Raw genomic sequence first — 19,738 nt, forward strand, 5'->3', positions numbered from 1 at the left:
TACTTCTGACTTGACATATAACTTTTGGCAGGACGATACATACACCAGACCTGAAGGGACAGTATGACTGTAGAAGAGCGCGGGAACATTACGCAGTCTCAAATCAGTAACAGGATTGCGCACACAGTTCACAAAGCGCCTGGGAGCGCTCGCGCGGACACTCTGCAGTACCTTTTCAGCAGACTTTCAAGACACGAACCTGAAGTTAGAATTGCCAGCATGATGAGTTCTCACAGTAAGGAGCGCTGCAATGCCTCAGGCTCGAAGCTTGGGCCGGTAGCCCCGGCAACCTCGCTCAAGATGATTTGCATGTGACGCGCACGGGCCACCCACTGCTTTTCAACCCGCTTCCCTCTGTTTGCGACCACAACCTCACCAACCCGCTACCAGAAAAGATCTTCGATATTCAAGAGCCGCCTGCAGTCGCTGTCGAAAATCACCGCAGCCACGCAGACGCGAGACATCAAGCTCCGTCTGCTGTGCTTCTTCGACAGTTCTCGCGTCCGTACCGCGTTTGCGACACCGTTCGCACCTTGCAACAACAACTGTCGCATACCACAGACAGCTCTTCAACTTCGCATGAGTCGCCGTCTTCTTTCAGCATGTCTTCCAACGAAGATAACTCATTCAACAACTCAAATTCCACGAACATGAGTGCTAATCAATTGCCACTCATGGACGACATGGATTTGTTCTCCGCCACTGGCGACTATGATCCGGCAATCTTAGAAGCTCTGCTTGCAGCCAACGACGACGCTTGGCCTGCCTTCTCTCTTGAAAACGAAGAACCGCAGTCGAGCGCAGGCGGTATGGATCCCACCTCGCCGCCCTCCCAACCTTTAGCGCAATATGGAGCTCCAACTGGTCAGAGTCTCGGTTATACCAACAACAACCACGCAAACGGCTTTTCGGGTCCGATGCCGTCGAATCATAGCTTCAAGCAGTCGGCGCCTATTTCGAAAGACCGTATGGAACTTGACACGACGCAATTTTTCGCTCGTCGCCTTCCTCAAGCATCAGCACCGAACAACGGTACTGCACCTCTCATGACAAATATGAACACGCTGGCAGTGCAACGGGTCCCTGGCATGGTTCAGCTTGGAATTGGCGAACGACCTTCGACAGCAACAGACCAGCATTTTCGCTTTGTGAACGCACGGCGCCCTACGCACTTCTACTTGTCCACCTTGCAGCAACACCAGGCTCATCATTCGATCAACCCGCAAGCTCAGCTCGAAAACTCATACCCAACATATCTTCCGCAAGTAACCACAGGCCACTCCAGTGCACAAGTCCAGCTCAGAAACAAGTCCAGCAGTGATGAGATCCTTCGTCAGCGTCCAGCGCTTTCGAGATCCACCACTGGATCATTAGAGACGCGTGTCGAACTGAACGGGCAGTACCAACCTGGAAACACGAGCACAGAAGATACTGGTCACCACAACAAAGCCAGCGCTCAAAACGAGCTTCACAACGAGAGTCTGGACAAAGACGACGCGGGGCAGGAGAGCTTCGAAGGCATTCTTGATGACCTCGAAGATCTCACCGAAGACGAAGAGCTCGACGAGGAAAATCCCTTTACTGCCGCTAAGGAGTGGATCAAGGAGTGTGAGGAAGTCATCACACCCTATTATCTGGCCAAGCGCAAGGACGACGTGGACGAAGTCATGAAGCCAGAGAAGGTGATTGAAATCGCAGCGAGAATCCGGAAGGCATTGCTAGCGCAACACCAGGAGCCCGCCGCACATTGGACGGACATTAAGAAGAGCCGCTATGAAAAGACCCAAGTCAACGCTCGCGCCCAGCTTGAGAAGATTCTCAGCGACGATCACGGCCAGAAGAAAGCACTGGCTCAAGAAATACGACTCGTCGGTTACGTATGCAAAGTCCACGCCGAAGGCATCCCGAAGGCGCACTTGAAGGACAAGAAGACTTCGGGCGCGAAGCTCTACGATACGGAACTCAAGATGAATGCTCAGAGCGCTGCGAGAAAGTAATCCAGTCCATTCGCTCTAGTAAGACGATCGCTGTGGACGTCATGAACTGCGACGACCACAAGATGACGGAATTTGCGCGCTGTCTAACAAAGTATCTCAGTCGTAAGGCTTTGAATGCGGGGAGCAATGCCAACAAGAATGAGACCATCAAGCTCGGCAGAGAAGTTGAACGCAACGCGGAGGCAGCAGCCTTGGGAGGTAGTGGTAGTCCATCAGAGCGGGCTGACTCTGAGCAACTGGATGCAGAGGCTGGTGCAGAAGATTCAGAGGCTGCTGAGATTCGGACACGCCCAAAGCGGCGCGGGAGAAAGGCGTTTTCCACAACTCAGAAGCTGATCTCATCGCAAGGCCTGCCTTCCAAGCGCAGCAAGCGAAACCGAACTGCATTGACGGAGGATGACGGAGAGGATCAAGAAGAAGTGACCTACTCGAAGACTTCGAAGCGCACGAAGTCTCCTACTGCTGGAGACTTTCATTCCACACGTCGAGCTCCTAGAGGTGGAGGACGAAAGAAGAACAGGCGGCGACCGCTGACCAACTTCCCCGCCTCTCCTGAAACTGCTTCAGTCGCTCAATCAACTCAATCGACGCCGATAGTTGACTTGGAAGATGACGAGATCAACTACGAGCAGCCACTGGCTGGTGATGCCCAGCAGGAGGCAGGATTTACAGCCAATGGAGGAAACCAAGGAACTGCGTTCGATCCAATGCGTCAACAGCCAGATGCGGGATGGGATCTGCAAGCACCGACCATGGGCATGCAGCTTTCGCTACAAGGTGCCAACAAGGATTGGAACGAGCTGAACACTGAAGAACAGGAGGCTCAGCAAAGCCAAGTCGGGCAAGGCCTCCTGTTCCAGACTGGCGCATGGACGAATGGTGGCCAAGGTGTCTACGGGGTCGGGGAGTCAGAAGTTGATGAGCAGCAGACTGATCTACAAGACCAGTCGACCACCGTTGCCCCAACGGCTTCGGTTGCGATTGAGGGCAACGAGTTGTGGAATGGGTTGTTTGATGTCGACGTCCAGCAAGATGCTTATCACTTACGCGTACAGTTCGACGAGGAGTCCATGGGCCGGAGCAATGAGGATTTCGATGGCGAGTCCTAGGCTGCTGAAGGCGTGCTGAGAGGTGGGGAAAGGGACTAAGAATGTCTCAACAGCAAGCAGGCAGGGTTCTTCAGAAAAAGAAAGACGCGCCGCAGAGGTTTCAACGATAGAGGAGAGGGATGCAGCTAGAAGCAAAGCAAAGCAAAGCAAAGCAAACCAGTACGGGTGGATCTTATAGATGATGAGGATGTGATGAAGTGTTGCGGTCTTGAAAGTATCTGCAGGGGATGTTCGAATGGTCGAAGAAGGTCGTGCAAGATGGGAGAAGACCAGAGAAGTGCCCATGGTAGATAGCCAAAGTCATCGTTGATGTAAGAAGTTTCACGACAATTCGTAGTAGCTCCACCATATTTTCAATCAGGCCGATGGATGGGCAGGCTAGGTACTCGTAGAAGTAATTTTGTAATGCTCAATGGCCCAAAAATTCAAAGAGCAAGAGATGAGGTCGGCTTAAAGTTCAGCTATCTCGCTAGACTGGACTCGGGCTTGGCACATGGTATGTAAGCGAAAATTGAAGACTCGTAGATGAAGGACGCGTACCGATCCACTTGGCTGTCCCGAAAAGATGGCCACACCGAAGCGATCTCCTCGAAAATCTTGAAGGAATTATATCTTGCTCCTGGAAAGCAAGAAGACATCAACACTGCCAACATCGATCTCCCAAATAGAGTTCAGGACTCGACTCCGAAACGCTGATCTTTACCTCGTATGACATCCCATCGTTTCGGATCCACTCCCAAAATGACAGCTCGCGTACTCGACCGCATCCGCCGGTCATACCAGTCCGCCACTACAGATCTCTACATCGAACAGCTCTGTACTTCCTGGATCTTGCCAACATGGCTGCTCGGGACTGTGCGAGCGATTCTCAGCGTTTATGCCTTTACCACACTCTTCTATATCATCGGGTACCGAATTGCCATCGGCCAGGCTGAGGGAGTGCAGCAGAGCTTCAGCTATTTTACTGTGCTTGGATACTGGGGTCTAGCTTTCTACTTTGCTTTCGCAGCGCTGCATACAACTTCCTATGCGCTTCGAGAGAAAGCTCTGCTGCAATCGTGGCCGACATGGCTGAAGTATCTGCATAGCGTCTTCTACGCTACAGTTACAGTCTTCCCCTTCATCGTCACCGGTAAGAAGAGCCCAAGTCCTTTGTTACAAGTATAGCTGACACTGTCCTTACAGCGGTCTACTGGGCAGTCCTGTCAAAGGACGCCTTTGTCTCCCAATTCAGCACCTGGTCCAACATCTCCGAGCATGCCATGAACTCCGCGTTCGCCTTTGTCGAACTCGCTCTACCGCGATCCCAGCCTCATCCATGGACCAACCTCGCCCCTTTGATCTTCATCTTGGCGCTGTATCTAAGCCTGGCGTATCTCACGCATGAGACGGAGGGCATCTATGTCTATGACTTCCTTGATCCGTAAGTCGGTCTCGAAGCCGAAAAATAATAAGTATTGACTTTGATACAGCTCCAACGGCAGTGGCTCAGTCGCTGGCTACTGCTTTGCGATTCTGGCTGCATGCATTGTGATCTTCGTCGTCGTCCGCTATCTGCAGCTTCTTCGCCAATGGCTGACCGAGAACAAATTTGGGACCGTACGCCTCGCGTCGACTGGGCGCGATATCGAGTCGATGGAGCTCTCGAACGTCGTTGATTTTGATGCCAAACATAGCCAAGGATGATGCAAGAGTCTATGATTAGTGGCCTTGATAGTCCATTCTCGAACGGTATTTGGGTGGGAAAGAAGGATGTGGATATGGTTACTTGAGCTGTATGTCATCTTCACACATTTGTAACATTGGGCAATGAATTAGATGCTCAGGTATTGTCAAAGCTATCGTACAGCTTCTCGCCTACCCTAGTCCACCGCTCAACGTTTCTCCAGTCCGTCCAACAGCGAGCTGCCACCCGGCACCATGAACTAGGCCTTCTGTTCATCATACAGATCGAACGCCCCACTCTAAAGCGACATAGGAGTCATCTCACAAGAGCTACCATGTCTCCTTTGTCCCCATCCCTGGGAATCTTATCGGCGAAAGACTCTGGCACTGCTTCCCAAGGGCCAAATTGTTTCGCTTTGCTTGGGTGTCGAACACAGTAGCCCAAAACAATGACATGAAAGTGGATGCTATATCCCTGGGATACTTTAGCGCTATGCCTGCAAGCATCCAAAGCGATGGCCATGAAAGATGTCTCTTACAGATCAGCAATATCGACACAACAGACCTGCAAGAAGCCGCAAAAAGACTACGCTGCGCAGCAATCTTTCCACACAGCACTGTCTTGGTCCACCTTTCACGCAGGGTGAGATCTTCACCCTCTTTATCTCAGGTTTGCCTACCTCCGTACATAAGATCTGCCGCTGATCAAACTCCTAGATACCTCCCTCCCACTCACATGCAAATCTGCCTCTTCCTCGTATATTTACAACTTCCAACAATAAAAAGACAATAAGACTGCAAAATGCTATACCCGTGCTTGCTTGGACCCAGCAAGCGGATCCTATTGGCCGTCGCGGGTCCAATCATGAGAAGTGAACGGCGGCGGCGGAGGACTTCCTTCCTATTGTGGAATTCAACTGCTTCCGAGTCGTGTATTCATGTCTGTTCGACAATAGAAAGACATGTGCGTATTATCGAGAGAGGAGGGCTCCGGCACCTACTTCCACCGCGCGGTTTCCGGATTCTTGCAACTCTCTCTCCATCAGACAGACACAACTTCCACGAAGCAGAGCAGCCACCACAACAACCAGCTCACCACCGGCACTCGCTTCCGCTGCACGACTTCCACAGCGCAACCTCCCCTTCCACCTCACCTATCTCACGCACCCTTCGAGATCAACCGCAAGATCTTCTCCGTTGCTTCCAGCACGACCACGCCTTCAGGTAAGCTATCCACATCTCCAAACATGATGAACATCGACTAACGTAAAGCGCAGCCTCCATCTCTCACACACTTCCCTCAAGATCACCTCATTGTCGCCCATCGCACGCTACAATGGCCTCAAACAACACCAACGACGCCGCCGCCGCCTTGAGGCAAGGTTTCTTCGACATCATGGGCTACTATCCAGAGTTGCCAGAGCAGCGCGACGACACGTCAGAGCAAGAGCGAGCGAGCGATGCGAACCAGAATTCCACCGAAGCGACTGAAGAGCCTCCAACCCCTGATCCCTCTGGCGCGACTGCCGAGCCCGCGAATCTCACAGAAACCGAGCTTCCACCAGACTGGTTCGTGCAGGCTTTTGGTATGGACGAGAACACGAATCCCTTCGAAGCGGGCGCTCAAGACTCGAGTTCAACCGCGCAGCCCGCCCAAGAGGAAGCAGGTACTGACCAAGATGACAACCCTGCGAACTCTGGCTTCGACGTGAGCACTCAAGCTCCCCCGAATTTGACGAACCAGAGCAGTCCACGTTTTCCGCCTTCCACGAGCGCACCTTTTGCACATCCTCCACGCACACAAGCACCTCTTCATCCCTCGTTTGGGCAACTTGGCGGTGCTACTGGCAATCAGCCCATCCCGCTTGCTGCTCCTTTCGGGCTTGAGAGTTTTGGGGAAGCAGGTGAGGTTGTGACAGCTGGTTCCTCGACCAGAGCGTCACAGCCACCGCACAGAAACGGTGCCGCGCCGAGAGTTCCATTACCATCCAGCCCAGTCCTTCCCGTTGTACAGCCCGCGAATCCAGTTGAAATGACGGAATCAGAGAGGCGCTTAAAGGCGGCGGCACAGGGCAGAGTGGTACCTCCTCTCCGACGAGTACCTCTGACGCCAGAGACGAGAGGCAAAAGTGGACCCAAGCCAGGGAATCGACGGCAAAGAGTCTCGAACTTTGATTCTCAGCCTGGCAGCGGTTCGTCTGCTTCTCCTGTCGTTGCACCGGACCAGGCGTTCATGAACTTCCCACCAGTGCAGCAGCCAACTCAGCAGGCGAGCCAGCAGGTGCGGCCTCCTCGGCAGAAAGACGTAGTAGACCTCACCGACTCACCACCACCAACGCGAGGCAACGTGTTTGCGACCGCGTCTGCAAGAGCTCAAGGCTCACCAACGTCCTTGCCTTCCTCGTCCTCCGGCGGTAGTGGCAGGAAGCGGAAAGCCAGAGAGCCGAGAGGTGAGGCAAATAAGCGAGCAAAGCTGCTCACTGGGATGGTCGATAGCACCGAGCGAACGACGCAAGAGACTTTGGCTTGGTTCGGGCGTGCATTCGACACGCCAATGCCTGCCGACTTCTCCGCGAGCGGCGCGAAGGCCATCCAGCAAGTCCCGTCACTAGAGGAGGCCCAAGGCATTGTTCGTTTGGAATCACCGCACTTAAGGTACTACAAGTTGCGCATCCATCCAGAACGCGATAACACCGACGAGGTCGAAGGTGAGCACCTTGAGAATGTGCGCAAGACCTTGCTCGCCTGTCTACAGCACCCTCCCATGCCGGCGCCAAGTGAGCACAAGTTCCGCGAGACGTACGACCACAATCATCAGTGTCAGTACAACGACCTCATAAGCAAGCTGGCGAACGACCAGAGCCACTTGGACGCAGCGGCAAGGCTGTTCCTCCTCATCGATGCAGTGAAGGAGGTCCATCGACACGGTATTGCCATGCCGCAACTCAACGCCACGAAGTTCGACACTCCAGAGAAGATCGCTAGCCCGTGGCTTCCTGAAGATGCGCGAACGAGGAGCTGTGACAAGCCAATCGATCAGACCATCACCTGTGTGACACGGCTGTCTAGGATTGCGGAGGCTATCAAGGTCAACAAGTGGATAGCCAACGATGTCATGAAAGGGACATGCGCCGACGATTGGATTCTGTTGATCTGCAACCCAGCTCAGTGCCTCGAGCTGAAGGCAACGAACTGGGAGAGCAACAACAAGAAAAGCATGAATGAGGCAGAGCGTCGTCGTCGGAAGGCTGCAGAGGAAGCACAGCAAGAGCAGGAAGTAGTCAACTTGGATAGCGACGACTGAGATGCTGCGGCCCATCTGGCAGAAATGATGAGCCGAGAGTGCTTCCATAAGAGAGAAGCTTTAAACAAGATCATGAAACTGTTCAACCTAAATCCACCATCCATTTCTCAGTTCTCGGTCCAAACATGTCATGAGTCTCGACGTCTTTCCAATTTTGAATTCAAATGGCAAAGTCCTCTCAACCAACTCAGAAGCAGTTGGAAGTCTTCCCCTTCTGAACGGCGGCAGCACTATACATAATCGGAAGATCGGCCCGTCTGCCTTCGTACTTTCGGAAGTTTAGCTCTGCATTCACATGCATACGAAAGAGGAAGCCAAGCAAAGCCAAGCGCTGTTCTCCGCTTCTTGTGTAAATATATTACTTAAGACGCCTTTTCTTGTTCAAAACCTCGACAGCTTGTAGAACAAGACATCCAAACCCATCGTTGAAACTCGTTCGACTCAGCACGATGTTCTTTCTCACTCTCTTCTCCCTAACCGTCCTAAGCGCAACCTCCACGGCCTCAAAACCAAACCCACACCACCCACCACCACCCGGCATCAACACCAACAACCACACCTGGCACACAATCAACAACCCGCACATAACCCCCAAAAGCCCCACAACCTTCACCCTCACCACCCCACCCGCCACCGACCTCTGGCGCCCCAACACCACAGCCAACAACTTCACAGCCCCCTACATCTACACAACCTGCCTCTCCTCAGCCTTCAAATCCATCTCCGTAACCCTCTCGTCAAACTGGAAAACACGGTACGATCAAGGCGGGATTGCCGTGTTCTTTCCTTGTTCCAACCACCATCACGACGAGAGGCATCAGAAGGGAAGGAGGGAACCACTCAAATGGGTGAAAACGGGCATCGAATTCGAAAACTCCGCGCCGCAGTTCGGGACCGTGGGGACGTATGCGTTTTCGGATTGGAGTTTGATTCCGGCGGGATCGAATCAGGGGAGGTTTGTGGTGGAGAGGAGCACGACGGAGATGTGGGTTTATGCGGTTTTGGAGGAGGAGAGGTATCCGCTCAGGGAGGTTACGTGGGCGTTTTTGGAGGAGAGGGGGGAGGAGGGGGCGGAGGTTTGGGTGGGTGTTTATGCTGCGAAGCCGAATTATGAGGATGGGGACTTGGAGGAGGGGTTGGAGGTGGAGTTTGAGGATTTGGAGGTGGTTTGTTGAGAGATGGGGGTTGATGGTTGAATGCAGTCTTTCAATTTCAGTTGTAAAGCAAGGCTGTATCTACTGCTCCTCCTGGGCAGTCTGTGGTCAGCCATTTCCGGAACTCCTCGCTAATCTCAAGTTCTAGTGTAGTAAAGCAACGTCTCCATCGTAGAGAAAGCCTGGTGATGTCGAAAAGACTACTTGCTAGAAAATGCCTCCAGCTGCCAGGTCTCCGCGCCATCCTCGATGATCAGCTTGTGCGTGTGAAAGGTGATGCGATCGTACCTGGATCAAATGTCAGCCTCAACTCCGTTTCCAGTGCAATAGTTGAACTTACATGACTCTCGCAGCAGCTCTCGCCTGCTTATGCCATGGCCCGCCACCGCCCGCCACTGCGTCGCCGTGATTGCGCCACAAGCCTGAAAATCACGTCAGCAATGCACCAAATGCCAGAAACTGATGTTTCAAACTCACAAGTTGCCAGGTTCTGTCGCTCCTCATCTGGGCTTCCAAACCAGTACTTCAGCAGTCCACCACTGGCGCATGCCTCCTGGTGCGACATTTGATCGAGAAGGCCGAGTCGATCCCGGTCGATGTTCGCCTGCAGCTTGGATCTGAAGATGACGACGTAGAAGTCTTGCTTCTTCCATTCATAACCGACTCGCTTGCTCAGGGATCGAAGAAGGGCGAAGACTTCGGGCCAGTTGAAGCTCTCCAGGTAGGGTGCGGTTGCGTAGTCATCGCGGATTGGCTTCAATGCGGTGAGAGCGAAGGCGAGGAGTTGGTTTGGAACATCCAGGTGGTCGAGTCGCAGTTGGTTTTCGAAGTCTGGGTATGGAGAGCTGATGAGGTGGGTGGCATTGAGGTCGATGGAGTCGTCGGTTGAAGCAACGTTGGGGGTTTTGGAGACGCTGGTCTTGTTCTGAGTCTTGGATTGAGGCGAGTTGCTGAACTCGATTTCGGCAACCGAAAATGCGCTCTTGACGACGTCGACTGGCGTTGCGTGAGCCAGCGTAGGACTCAACACTTTGGCCATGGTGGTCGAAGGCTTGTTGATGATTGATCGGGGAGGATTTCTTCTGTCGACGTGAGTGTGCAACAATTGCAGTCAGGCACAAAATACGGCGGTACTTGAACAGTGACACAAATGCAGGAACAAGAGAAAGAGTTGTTTAGAAAGTCGGTGTAGCATGAGGCACAGGCATGTGTCGAGTGGCCAAGGCGCCATAGCGCAATCTGGCGTGATAAGGGTGCTTCAATAACGTGCTTTGCACTTTTGACTTTGGCAACAGGACGAGGCGTTTCAGCGAGTTTCGGGGCATTTTCTCGAAGACCGCGCGTATGTATCTCCTTAGCATGACACAAGCAGCCCATTCCCCGGATCGACCGCCCTAAGTCGAGGCTTGTCGTCGCTGCTTATGAGAAGTACAGTCAAGGCCTCAGGCGACAACGGCCGAGAATTCGCAGGAATGGACATGCACATCCCTCAGAACGCCGTATCGCCACGAGGAACATTCTGCGCGCAGCATTGGCGTGGATTTGAAAGCGTATAGCAGGAAGAGAAGACAGAGAGAGCAGAGCCGGAGGAACCGACGTTGGGAGAGCGTGAAAGAAAGGTGGAGGTGGCAGGGAAGAGAGGAGTAGTCAGCAGCAGGGCCCGAGCTCCGAAGGAAGGGGGCGAATTGTGACAAAGCAACAACAACAATCTTCATCTGCTGAAGAATCTATCAAATCTGCCTATCCTTTGTTTCTACAATAGACGGAGCATTGAAGGGCGTCATTGCTTGCAAGAACAAGGTCAAGGCGCCCTTCTGACTCGGAAAGCCGAAGATAAGGACCACGCGTCTGGAACACTAGGATGCCCAACATTATGGCACCCCGAAGAACATCCACTCGTCTCTCCAACCCTTTGGGAAATGCTTTTTAGCTGCAAGATCTCAGTGGCTGCGCGATGGCCTGGATGGAAAGGCAACAAAACCAAGAAGCAGGCAAGCGGCAGTCGGTCCCATTCGGCCAGCCTTGGACCCATTGACCCTCCAGTAATGCCTGCATATATCGTATGAGAAGTTACGATATACAAATTGGCAGCCTCTGGATACGAATACATGAGCAGGTATGCTGGTCGAGAGCAGTGGCGCGAACAGCCTCTCGCACCTCCGGCGATGTCACGAACGGCGAGTCGCTACTTCAGGAAGACTGCAGCGCCACAGACTGCCTGGCAAACGTCGGAGAAAACTCGTCAAGGCATGTCAACATTCTCCTTGTTATATCGTCGTCGAGCAGCAACTTCTCCACGTGTGTCCTCATCCAAACTCCTCCTCTCGGCAGATTCGGCTCTCACGAAACCTTAACCGAATCGCAGAGGCATTGAGGAAGCGGGAATTGCTTCTTTCGGTAAGGATCATTAATCGGATATCCGAACGTCATCTTGTTGGAACTGTTTAACAATGTTCTGGAGTCCTTCACTTGTGTATTCTACAGCTTTCGTTCTCTACTACATTGGCACATCATGGCTTTCAACACCGAGTTGACGAGGCGGCTGGGCATTCGAGGTACGATATGAGCCTTGCGATCAAGAATGAGAAGTTCGGCAGCTAACAGAACCGTTCTCTGACAGTCCCGGTCGTACAAGGTGGAATGATGTGGGTTGGCTATGCAGAGCTGGCCAGCGCAGTCTCGAATGCTGGCGGGTTGGGCATTGTGAGCTGTACGTCAACGAAGTCGGGATCGTTGGCTAACAGATTCTTTCTAAGATCACCAGCTTAACGCAACCAACACCCGAAGACCTACGAAAAGAGATCCGAAAATGCAAGAAGATGACCGACAAACCATTCGGTGTAAACATTACGCTCCTCCCGAACTCGAATGCACCAGATTACATCGGCTACGGACAAGTCATCGTTGACGAAGGCATCAAGATTGTGGAAACAGCAGGCAATGTCCAGATTAAAGAGGTGATTGCAAAGGTCAAGGGCGAAGGAGGTGCACAGGTCCTACACAAATGTACGACGATCAGGCATGCTCTCGCAGCTGTCAAGCTTGGGGTTGACTTCTTGTCGATCGACGGCTTTGAATGTGCTGGTCATGTTGGCGAGACGGACATCCCAAACTTCATTCTACTGTCGAGGGCACGGCAATCCCTTGGAGACATTCCATATATTGCAAGTGGTGGCTTCGCAGACGGCCACGGACTTGCAGGCGCTCTCGCTTTGGGAGCTACCGGCATCAACATGGGCACGCGGTTCATGTGTACCCTGGAAGCACCAATCCACCACAATATTAAGGAGGCCATTGTCAAATCCACCGAGAACGATACGCATCTTGTTCTACGAAGATGGAAGAACACGAACCGGTATTTCCGCAACAAGGTCACCGAAGAGGCCGCTAAGGTGGAGAGGGAGAGCACGACGGGCAAGTTTGAGGAGGTCTTGCCCTTAGTTAGTGGAGCGAGAGGCCGACAGGTGTATCTTAATGGAGACCCAGACTATGGAGTGAGTCGAGCTACGGCTTCTGATATCCGTATTCGTGTTACTGACGTAGTGCTAGGTCTGGTCTGCCGGTATGTGTATCGGTCTGATCAACGACATTCCCTCGTGCGAGACGCTTGTCAGCCGAATCGAGCAAGAAGCGCTGGACGCAATCAGGAGGCAGAATTCGTACGTCAGTGAACGAGCGCGGTTGTAGAGGTAGTATAGAAACAACATGTACGATTTGGCTTAAGGCATGTTGACGCAAAGACGGTAGCATGATACGAATACCTCAAGTTTGAAGCAGTTCGAGTGGCCCCGCTCCTCATCTCATAGGGACCTATGATCGTCCTTGGTCAGCTACTAACGTCTACTGTACAGTATACGCGGCCAGATCACTTCCCCCTCCCGGCGACGTGAGTGGCTTGGCGCTACCATTGCCTGTCCATCTGCTATAAGTCTCAACCTATCGCTGGAATCTTGGCAGATACAGAGATTGCATGAACATGGCAGCGAGTCAAGTATCAATACCCGCGGCAGCCTTGGGCTTTCAAGGAGCAGTGAATGGCCTCTTCGGTCTCTATGGCCTCCTGTGGCCTTCAGCCACGGTTGCTACGTTGGCAGAGCAATTTGACAGTACTGTGACAAGGCCTGTTGCGTATACATCCAGCTATGCCACTCCTTCCTCTGTCTTGACTTGGTAAATGCTGATGTTGTTGCAGTCTACAAGTTCTCGGCCTAGGCGTCTTCACCCTCCTCTCTGCGACACAGTCGAACATCCACCGCAAAGCGTTGATAGCGAGGATGTGCTTGCATCTGGTGACTGGTTATCTTTTCTGGACTGAGTCGGCCAAACTGCATACTTTGGCTATGTTGGATACTGCTTTTGCGGTGATCAATGCTGTTGCGATTCCGTTTGTTCGAGGCGGTGCCTCTTGAGGAGGGAGAATGCGCGTATGGTTAGTCAAGCTCAGTTCAGACTTGTTGAGTAGTTCACCAACGTTATGTAGAACGGAAAATCCTTCAACCCCTTTCGTACGCTACTGCTCCATGCACGTTGCTCACTCTCACGACCATTGCCAAGAGTAATCAGCCACCGAGGCTGCCATGTACATCGGGTTCTCTCGCCTATGCACAATCTAAGCTAGGCCATTCTCTACCTACCTTCGATGTAGCTCAGCTTCGACATCTACTTCCAGAGGCCTTCTCCTTCCGCATCCTCGCGCATCCCAAGCAATGGCCCTCCACAAACCCCTGAAGACAGGAAACTCAATCCGGCTACTGCGTGTCCATCGTAGCCGCAACGGCCAGATTGACGGAGAGCTGGAGAGTTTCGTTTTGGGCTCGAGACACACTCCAGCTTACAGAGCCATATCATACGTGTGGGGAGACCGCACAACACACAGAACGATCGTCGTGAATGGCTGCACTATCTCGGTCCTGATCTCGGTATATACCATTCTCCAAGCACTTTGCGACACGCCGGAGCTTTTTTTCAACAACCGTGACTCCGCCACCCCTGCTTGGACCTGGCTGGACTCAATATGCATTAATCAGAAAGACGTCGTCGAAGTCGGGCAGCAAGTTGCTTACATGGCGAATATCTTCGGCGAGGCGAGGTCAGCTATCGTCTGGCTTGGGCCGGCTACTCCACAAACAGATAAAGGGATCGAGTTGATGAAGTTACTGGCGATGTGCGAGGAGGACAAACCAATCTCCCATCCCATGCTAAAAGACATCGAAGCCTGGCGAGGCTATCAAGTGGTCGCCGCAAACCCTTGGTGGAGGAGAGCGTGGACTTTGCAGGAGAGCCTCGTTCCCCAGGAAGTCGTCTATCACTACGGCACCAAACATCTGAGCGAGAAGCAAGTGCGACGTGCGATTCTGGTCACGAACGAGGACTTCATCCCGAAATCCGTATCCCTCGACATGGAGCCTTGGGCGGCAATGTGGAACCGTCGGAGGATAACTCAGTGGTACTGGGGCCGCGATGTGGCACTGCCAGGCCAATCAATTGGCCTACCGGCTTTGCTCGCATACACTCGACACGCTCAGGCTACTGATGATGAGGACTATATTTACTCACTTGTCGGATGCGTCAACGCCACGGATCGAAGCATTGTTGGTAATCCCAACTACGCCCTTAGCGTCGAGTCAATCTACACTGCTTTTTGTCGGAAGTGGATTATGAGACACCAAAGCCTGGACATCATCTGCTTCACTACGCTTTTCAAGCCTTGCCGAGCCGGGGTAGATTCTGGTCTTCCTTCATGGGTGCCAGACTGGCGTGATCGGCCTTCTGCAGAGTGGAGCGCTTCGAACCCCGTTCCTCTCCTTGTCAGTCAGCCCGCGAATAAGTCCATCGGTAGCCTGATCCCCAAGAGATTTGTGTTGGATGAAAGACAAAGTCGACGTTACATGGCGGCCGGAGACAAAAGGGCATACTTCCAGTTCAGTAATGACATGGCTGAGTTGAGATGCAAAGGTGCGACACTGGACAAAATCGATGGTCTGGCTGGGATGGTGGATTCGCCTCTTCATGGCAGCACTCAAGTTTGTGAGCCTCTGATACAGTCCACATCATCTTTAAACTGCCCATCGATACTTCTAGAGAGCGGGTCTGTTTCAGATGCCGACTCGATGGCAGTAGCGGAAGACATTGCTCTCAGCCTGGTCCTCGGCCGAGCAGATGTCTATCTTCAGCATCCTGCAGATGCAAATCGGATCTTAGCTCAGATCAAGGCACTTCTTCAGGACGCGGAGTCTGATGAAGACGTGAAAGAGAGAAGAACCCGAGAATTCCTCGCGTGGTTACGATACAACACTTCGCTACTCATTCGTGGCATGACCTTGGGCAAGGCCTTAAACCCTAAAAGATTCGACCACCTACGTCCGCTCCGTGAGGTCGATGTAACGGCAGCCGATGGGAGCGAGCACGACATTCAATGGAAGTTCAAGAAGGCTGCGACTCTTAGGGATATGGCTCGGAGGCTGGCGGTCACGGAAAGTGGGCACGTGGGGATTGTGCCTCAACAAGCTCAGAAAGGGGATCTGGTGTGCGTTCTGTACGGATGCAGTGTTCCTGTCATCTTGAGGCCGCTAGCGAAGGGGCAGTATCGGCTCGTTGGTGAGTGTTATCTGCAGGGATTCATGGAAGGAGAGGCTGTTCGAGATGGAAGGTATCACACTCAAGAGTACAATCTGGTGTGATGACGACGAATCATGACTCTGATCTACAAGACTATAACCCTCCTCTGTCTAGACTTCGGCCTCCCCTGGCGCTTTCGCCTTCCTCCACTCATGACCTTTGGCATACACAAGCCAAATGAGCGGAAGACAAGCCACCCAAACAAGCGCACAGATTGTACTCGTCCAGCCAATCCCGATAGCATCGATCAGAGGATTAGCAGCTGCCACAGCTCCAGCAGCGAGCAAGCACCGAGTGAGGTTGCTGGCAGCTGAGGCGATAGCAGGCTGTTCGCGGTTGATGTCCACCACCAAGGTATTCAGACTGCTAAACGCACCAGTCGCGCAATGCGCAGTGAAGAACACCACTACCAGCGGTGCCGCCAACGGTGTATCGAACTCCATGGTCCAGCCATAGGCAACTATGCTCGCACCTGCAACCACGACGAAGGGTATCGTGATCGCAAGGCGAGCTTTCTCCACGTCAAAAGCGGCGATGTTCTGCTGTTTGTTCTTGATGACTTCGAGGCCTTGCTTCTTGGCTTCACGACGGAAGTTCCTATCCAGCAGGACGCCCATAGTCCAGCGCGACGTCAAACTTCCGAATCCCAGGGGCAGATAGCAGAGTCCGATCTGGATCGAGTTGAAATGGTAGCGGGCTTCCAGCTGAGATGTGAGGACGCTGAGGACTGATGAGTAGCCTGCGAATAGCGAGGCACCGAACAGTGCTATGATGCATGTTTCTCGATCGCGGAGGATGAGAAGAGAGCTCAGAGGGTTCGGTCGTTTTCTGCGTTTCTGTAATGAGTCGTGGTCTGGCTCGGGAAGACTCCTGTGAAGCAGGTCTTGGGAGACCCACTGCAACCCGCTTCGATTCCATTTCTGCGGCGGAATGGATCCGTTGCCGACGATGGAGCGGTATGTCTCTCTGAACACAACTCCGATGATGATTGCGAAGGTTCCGCAGAAGATTGTCAAGAACCAGAAGATCGATCTCCAGCCAAGGAAGTGCTCTAGCAAGCCACCCTGTAAAAAAGTTAGCATGTTTTCCATAACGTGGTCTAGCATTTTGTCTCACTATCACCGGTCCCAAGGCTGGACCCAAAGTAACACCCATCGAAGCATATCCAATGTACTTCCCTCTCTCCGCTCTGGTAGCCAAATCACTCACCACCGCACTTCCAAGCGCGATCGTCCCGCTGCTGCCTGAGCTTTGCATGCATCTCAGCACCACTAGGGCTGCATAATCGCTTTGGAGAGCGAGGCCGATGTTCGCGCCTAAGTATATGACGAAGCACATCATGTATGCTGGCCGGCGACCGAAGTTTTCGGATAAGGCTGCGGTGAAGGAGGGTGCGATGCCCTGGAAGATCTGGAATGAACGTCAGCGACTGATTTGATACATATGCCATGATATTTACGAGATAGGTACTGATCGTGACGTTGATCAATGAGATGGAGACGCCCAGATCTCGTGAGAGAACGTTGACCGCCGGAAGGTAGATGCTGCTCGAGATTGGAGAAATGATCGCGGCGAAAGACGCTGTGAGCATCAACGCAATCTTTTGCCATTCTGGCAGAATGCAGTATTCTTGGCTTTCGTGACTCGATGGCTGCTGCTTTTCGGTGTCTTTCGAGTCTTCCAAGCCCCCAGCCTCATCGTCCACGGATTTCTGAACCTCGGGTTCCGGGGTGGCTTTTTCGTTCTTCGAGGCTGGTGTTTGCTCCTTGGTACAAGAATCACTGGGATTAGAAGTCGCCTGGCGTTGTTCCATGGCTAATCAGGTCTACAATTGAGAGGGGAAAGACATGGTGAAATGTACCCGTCTTTGGGTCGATCCTGGGTCGCATTGGCCTCATTCGGCGATAGCAACATTGCTTCCTTCGTACGAGCAGCGTACGAGAGGCCACAAGACACTAACCTCTATTGAAAGACGTCTCTGCGAAGTTAGCAGCACGTAACAGGTTGTTGAGCAGCGACTTCGCGGCATTTTCGGAGCTAACAATCTGTATTACCGTCAAAGCCTTGTCTTCGGAGCGAATACGCTTAGCGCTGTGGCCTGAATACAATACACGTTAGAGACTCTTCGCGAACGCCACAATCTCTCTGGCCTCTTTACGGTGCTCATCTGGTAGAGCTTGTCGGAACAATATCGCTGCACCGTGGGAAAGTCCCAGGACCACGACTGCAGTCGACTTGACTCCCGCTGCCAGCAACTTCCTATGGTATGCCTTGCCTTGCTCCTTCAGGGGGTCTAGCTCACTGATTGTGATATGGTGTGGTGGCAAGCCCGTCAAGTCCTGCTCAGTGGCATAGTATGGCCAAGCGAGAGGATTCTCGCCATCATTCGGAGCATACCACTTCGCCATTGCCGCGAGGCTCCCACAGGGCAGCACATAGCCGTCGAATTCGAGAAGACTTGGCAGTTCTTCTCTCTTTCTCTCCTCTGGCCATCCATATCCCCCACTCAAGTACGGAGCCTGTCCACTCACGCCGTCAATCAGATCTACCCATCCGTCTTTCTTTGCTTTCAACGCCACAGCCAAAGCCAAATTCGCTCCTCCGCTCTCGCCTTGCACGACCAGGTTTCCTATGCCGAACTCCTTCTTTCTTTCACCAATGTATTTCACAACAGAGGCACAATCATTTAAGCCCTTAGGAAATGGATTGTGGACTCTTCCCTCGCCCCAAGCGTTCCGAAAGTCAACGAGGAACACGACAGATCCCTGCAATGCGAGAGACGTGCACCATCGCTCGTGCACAGGTCCAAGCGTTTTCAAGATTGTCATTGCTCCTCCGTGAGTATAAACGATTCCTGGAAGCTCATGCACGCTATCCCTGGACTCGGCAGGCTGAGGTCTGAATACGTACACCGTGATCTTGTTGCCATCTTCCCCGTCCACGTGGAAGGTTGATCGTTCAACAGGTGGCTCATCCTTATCCGACGGTAGATCGTTGGGAAACGTCTCCCAAAGAGGGGAGAAGTTCTCCGACATGGTTGCTATGATCTTCTGCAGGGACTCCAGTGAGGCATCCGGTGGCGGTATAGGCGTTGAGTTGTCTTTCCCAAGCGAGAGTGGATGAAGCCCTTTTAGTAGCGCCGGGCTAGTCCTGGGATCGGTTTCCAGTGTTTGGCGGGACATTTTGAGACGATTTGTTCTTGTCAGAGAAGTTTCAAGCCCGACCGAATTGCTTACAGTGCGGTAGGCTGGTCGAAGGGCTCTTCAAATACTCAATCACGGCTGGATATATATCTATATATCTATATTCATTACTATTACGCCAATGTCGAACAAGGCTGCATTACAAATTTAGAGCCACATTTCGCCAAGCCCCTTTCGCAAGCAATACCAAAAGGGTCGATTAATTTGTACTCAGAGTGGCACAAAGGATTCTATGCAATGCATAACTGGCTTGGCCAATCAAATTTAGTGAGACTCACGCAATATCAGTATATCTATGCGACATCTTTTCGATGCTTAGGTCCCTTGGCATCCGATTCCGTAGTCTTTGAAATGATTGGAAGAACGGATTTCTCAGAAGAGCAGCCTCGCCAATGTACGAAAAGTTACGCCTAGCGTCTCTTGCGCCTGGATTGCTGCTGACAAGCAAGATGATGGGCATCGCGGAGTCTGTACCGCTTTGCTGAGCTTTTTGGATGAGTGATACGATGGTGGACACGGGAGTAGCACAGTGCAGCCTTGAGACATGTGAAATTGGGCTGGTGCGACGTTAAAGACGTCAGTTTCCGACTCAAGCTTGCAATCTCCATGAATGTTCTTCGAGACGAATTCAGCTGATCTTTATGACGCCGCTCTTTCATTCTCTGCGTACTGTGGTGCTTTCAGTGTC

The 19,738-nt window shown here is 52.6% G+C and overlaps 9 protein-coding genes across 9 annotated transcripts; 6 read left to right on the plus strand and 3 right to left on the minus strand.

The window, feature by feature from the left end:
* Positions 1-63: 63 nt before the first annotated feature.
* M409DRAFT_58209 (uncharacterized protein) lies at positions 64-3,106 on the plus strand (the record flags this gene model as incomplete). Its single annotated transcript, XM_033813849.1, has 3 exons — positions 64-235; positions 268-1,993; positions 2,098-3,106. 3 exons carry the CDS (start codon positions 64-66, stop codon positions 3,104-3,106), a joined length of 2,907 nt encoding a protein of 968 aa, XP_033663328.1.
* A 741-nt stretch (positions 3,107-3,847) lies between these two features.
* Positions 3,848-4,792, plus strand: M409DRAFT_58210 (uncharacterized protein; the record flags this gene model as incomplete). Its single annotated transcript, XM_033813850.1, has 3 exons — positions 3,848-4,238; positions 4,292-4,529; positions 4,579-4,792. The coding sequence occupies 3 exons, from the start codon at positions 3,848-3,850 to the stop codon at positions 4,790-4,792; spliced, it is 843 nt and encodes a 280-aa protein (XP_033663329.1).
* Positions 4,793-5,733: 941 nt separating this feature from the next.
* M409DRAFT_58211 (uncharacterized protein) lies at positions 5,734-8,075 on the plus strand (the record flags this gene model as incomplete). The annotated part of the gene is made up of 2 exons (XM_033813851.1): positions 5,734-5,995; positions 6,049-8,075. 2 exons carry the CDS (start codon positions 5,734-5,736, stop codon positions 8,073-8,075), a joined length of 2,289 nt encoding a protein of 762 aa, XP_033663330.1.
* Positions 8,076-8,659: 584 nt separating this feature from the next.
* Positions 8,660-9,181, plus strand: M409DRAFT_33236 (uncharacterized protein; the record flags this gene model as incomplete). Its single annotated transcript, XM_033810283.1, has 1 exon — positions 8,660-9,181. A coding segment is annotated over one exon (522 nt), but the record flags the coding sequence as incomplete, so codon positions are not given.
* Positions 9,182-9,429: 248 nt separating this feature from the next.
* Positions 9,430-10,268, minus strand: M409DRAFT_58212 (uncharacterized protein; the record flags this gene model as incomplete). The annotated part of the gene is made up of 3 exons (XM_033813852.1): positions 9,430-9,517; positions 9,570-9,651; positions 9,707-10,268. The coding sequence occupies 3 exons, from the start codon at positions 10,266-10,268 to the stop codon at positions 9,430-9,432; spliced, it is 732 nt and encodes a 243-aa protein (XP_033663332.1).
* Positions 10,269-11,741: 1,473 nt separating this feature from the next.
* Positions 11,742-12,916, plus strand: M409DRAFT_69057 (uncharacterized protein; the record flags this gene model as incomplete). Its single annotated transcript, XM_033818107.1, has 4 exons — positions 11,742-11,784; positions 11,850-11,932; positions 11,986-12,723; positions 12,779-12,916. The coding sequence occupies 4 exons, from the start codon at positions 11,742-11,744 to the stop codon at positions 12,914-12,916; spliced, it is 1,002 nt and encodes a 333-aa protein (XP_033663333.1).
* A 1,019-nt stretch (positions 12,917-13,935) lies between these two features.
* M409DRAFT_27070 (uncharacterized protein) lies at positions 13,936-15,909 on the plus strand (the record flags this gene model as incomplete). The annotated part of the gene is made up of 1 exon (XM_033808405.1): positions 13,936-15,909. The coding sequence occupies one exon, from the start codon at positions 13,936-13,938 to the stop codon at positions 15,907-15,909; it is 1,974 nt and encodes a 657-aa protein (XP_033663334.1).
* A 48-nt stretch (positions 15,910-15,957) lies between these two features.
* M409DRAFT_37421 (uncharacterized protein) lies at positions 15,958-17,660 on the minus strand (the record flags this gene model as incomplete). The annotated part of the gene is made up of 3 exons (XM_033810728.1): positions 15,958-16,911; positions 16,964-17,257; positions 17,307-17,660. The coding sequence occupies 3 exons, from the start codon at positions 17,658-17,660 to the stop codon at positions 15,958-15,960; spliced, it is 1,602 nt and encodes a 533-aa protein (XP_033663335.1).
* Positions 17,661-17,961: 301 nt separating this feature from the next.
* Positions 17,962-19,029, minus strand: M409DRAFT_27072 (uncharacterized protein; the record flags this gene model as incomplete). The annotated part of the gene is made up of 1 exon (XM_033808406.1): positions 17,962-19,029. The coding sequence occupies one exon, from the start codon at positions 19,027-19,029 to the stop codon at positions 17,962-17,964; it is 1,068 nt and encodes a 355-aa protein (XP_033663336.1).
* Positions 19,030-19,738: the final 709 nt, after the last annotated feature.

The sequence above is a fragment of the Zasmidium cellare genome, assembly GCF_010093935.1.
Source record: "Zasmidium cellare ATCC 36951 unplaced genomic scaffold M409scaffold_35, whole genome shotgun sequence".
Classification (NCBI taxonomy): Eukaryota; Fungi; Ascomycota; class Dothideomycetes; order Mycosphaerellales; family Mycosphaerellaceae; genus Zasmidium; species Zasmidium cellare.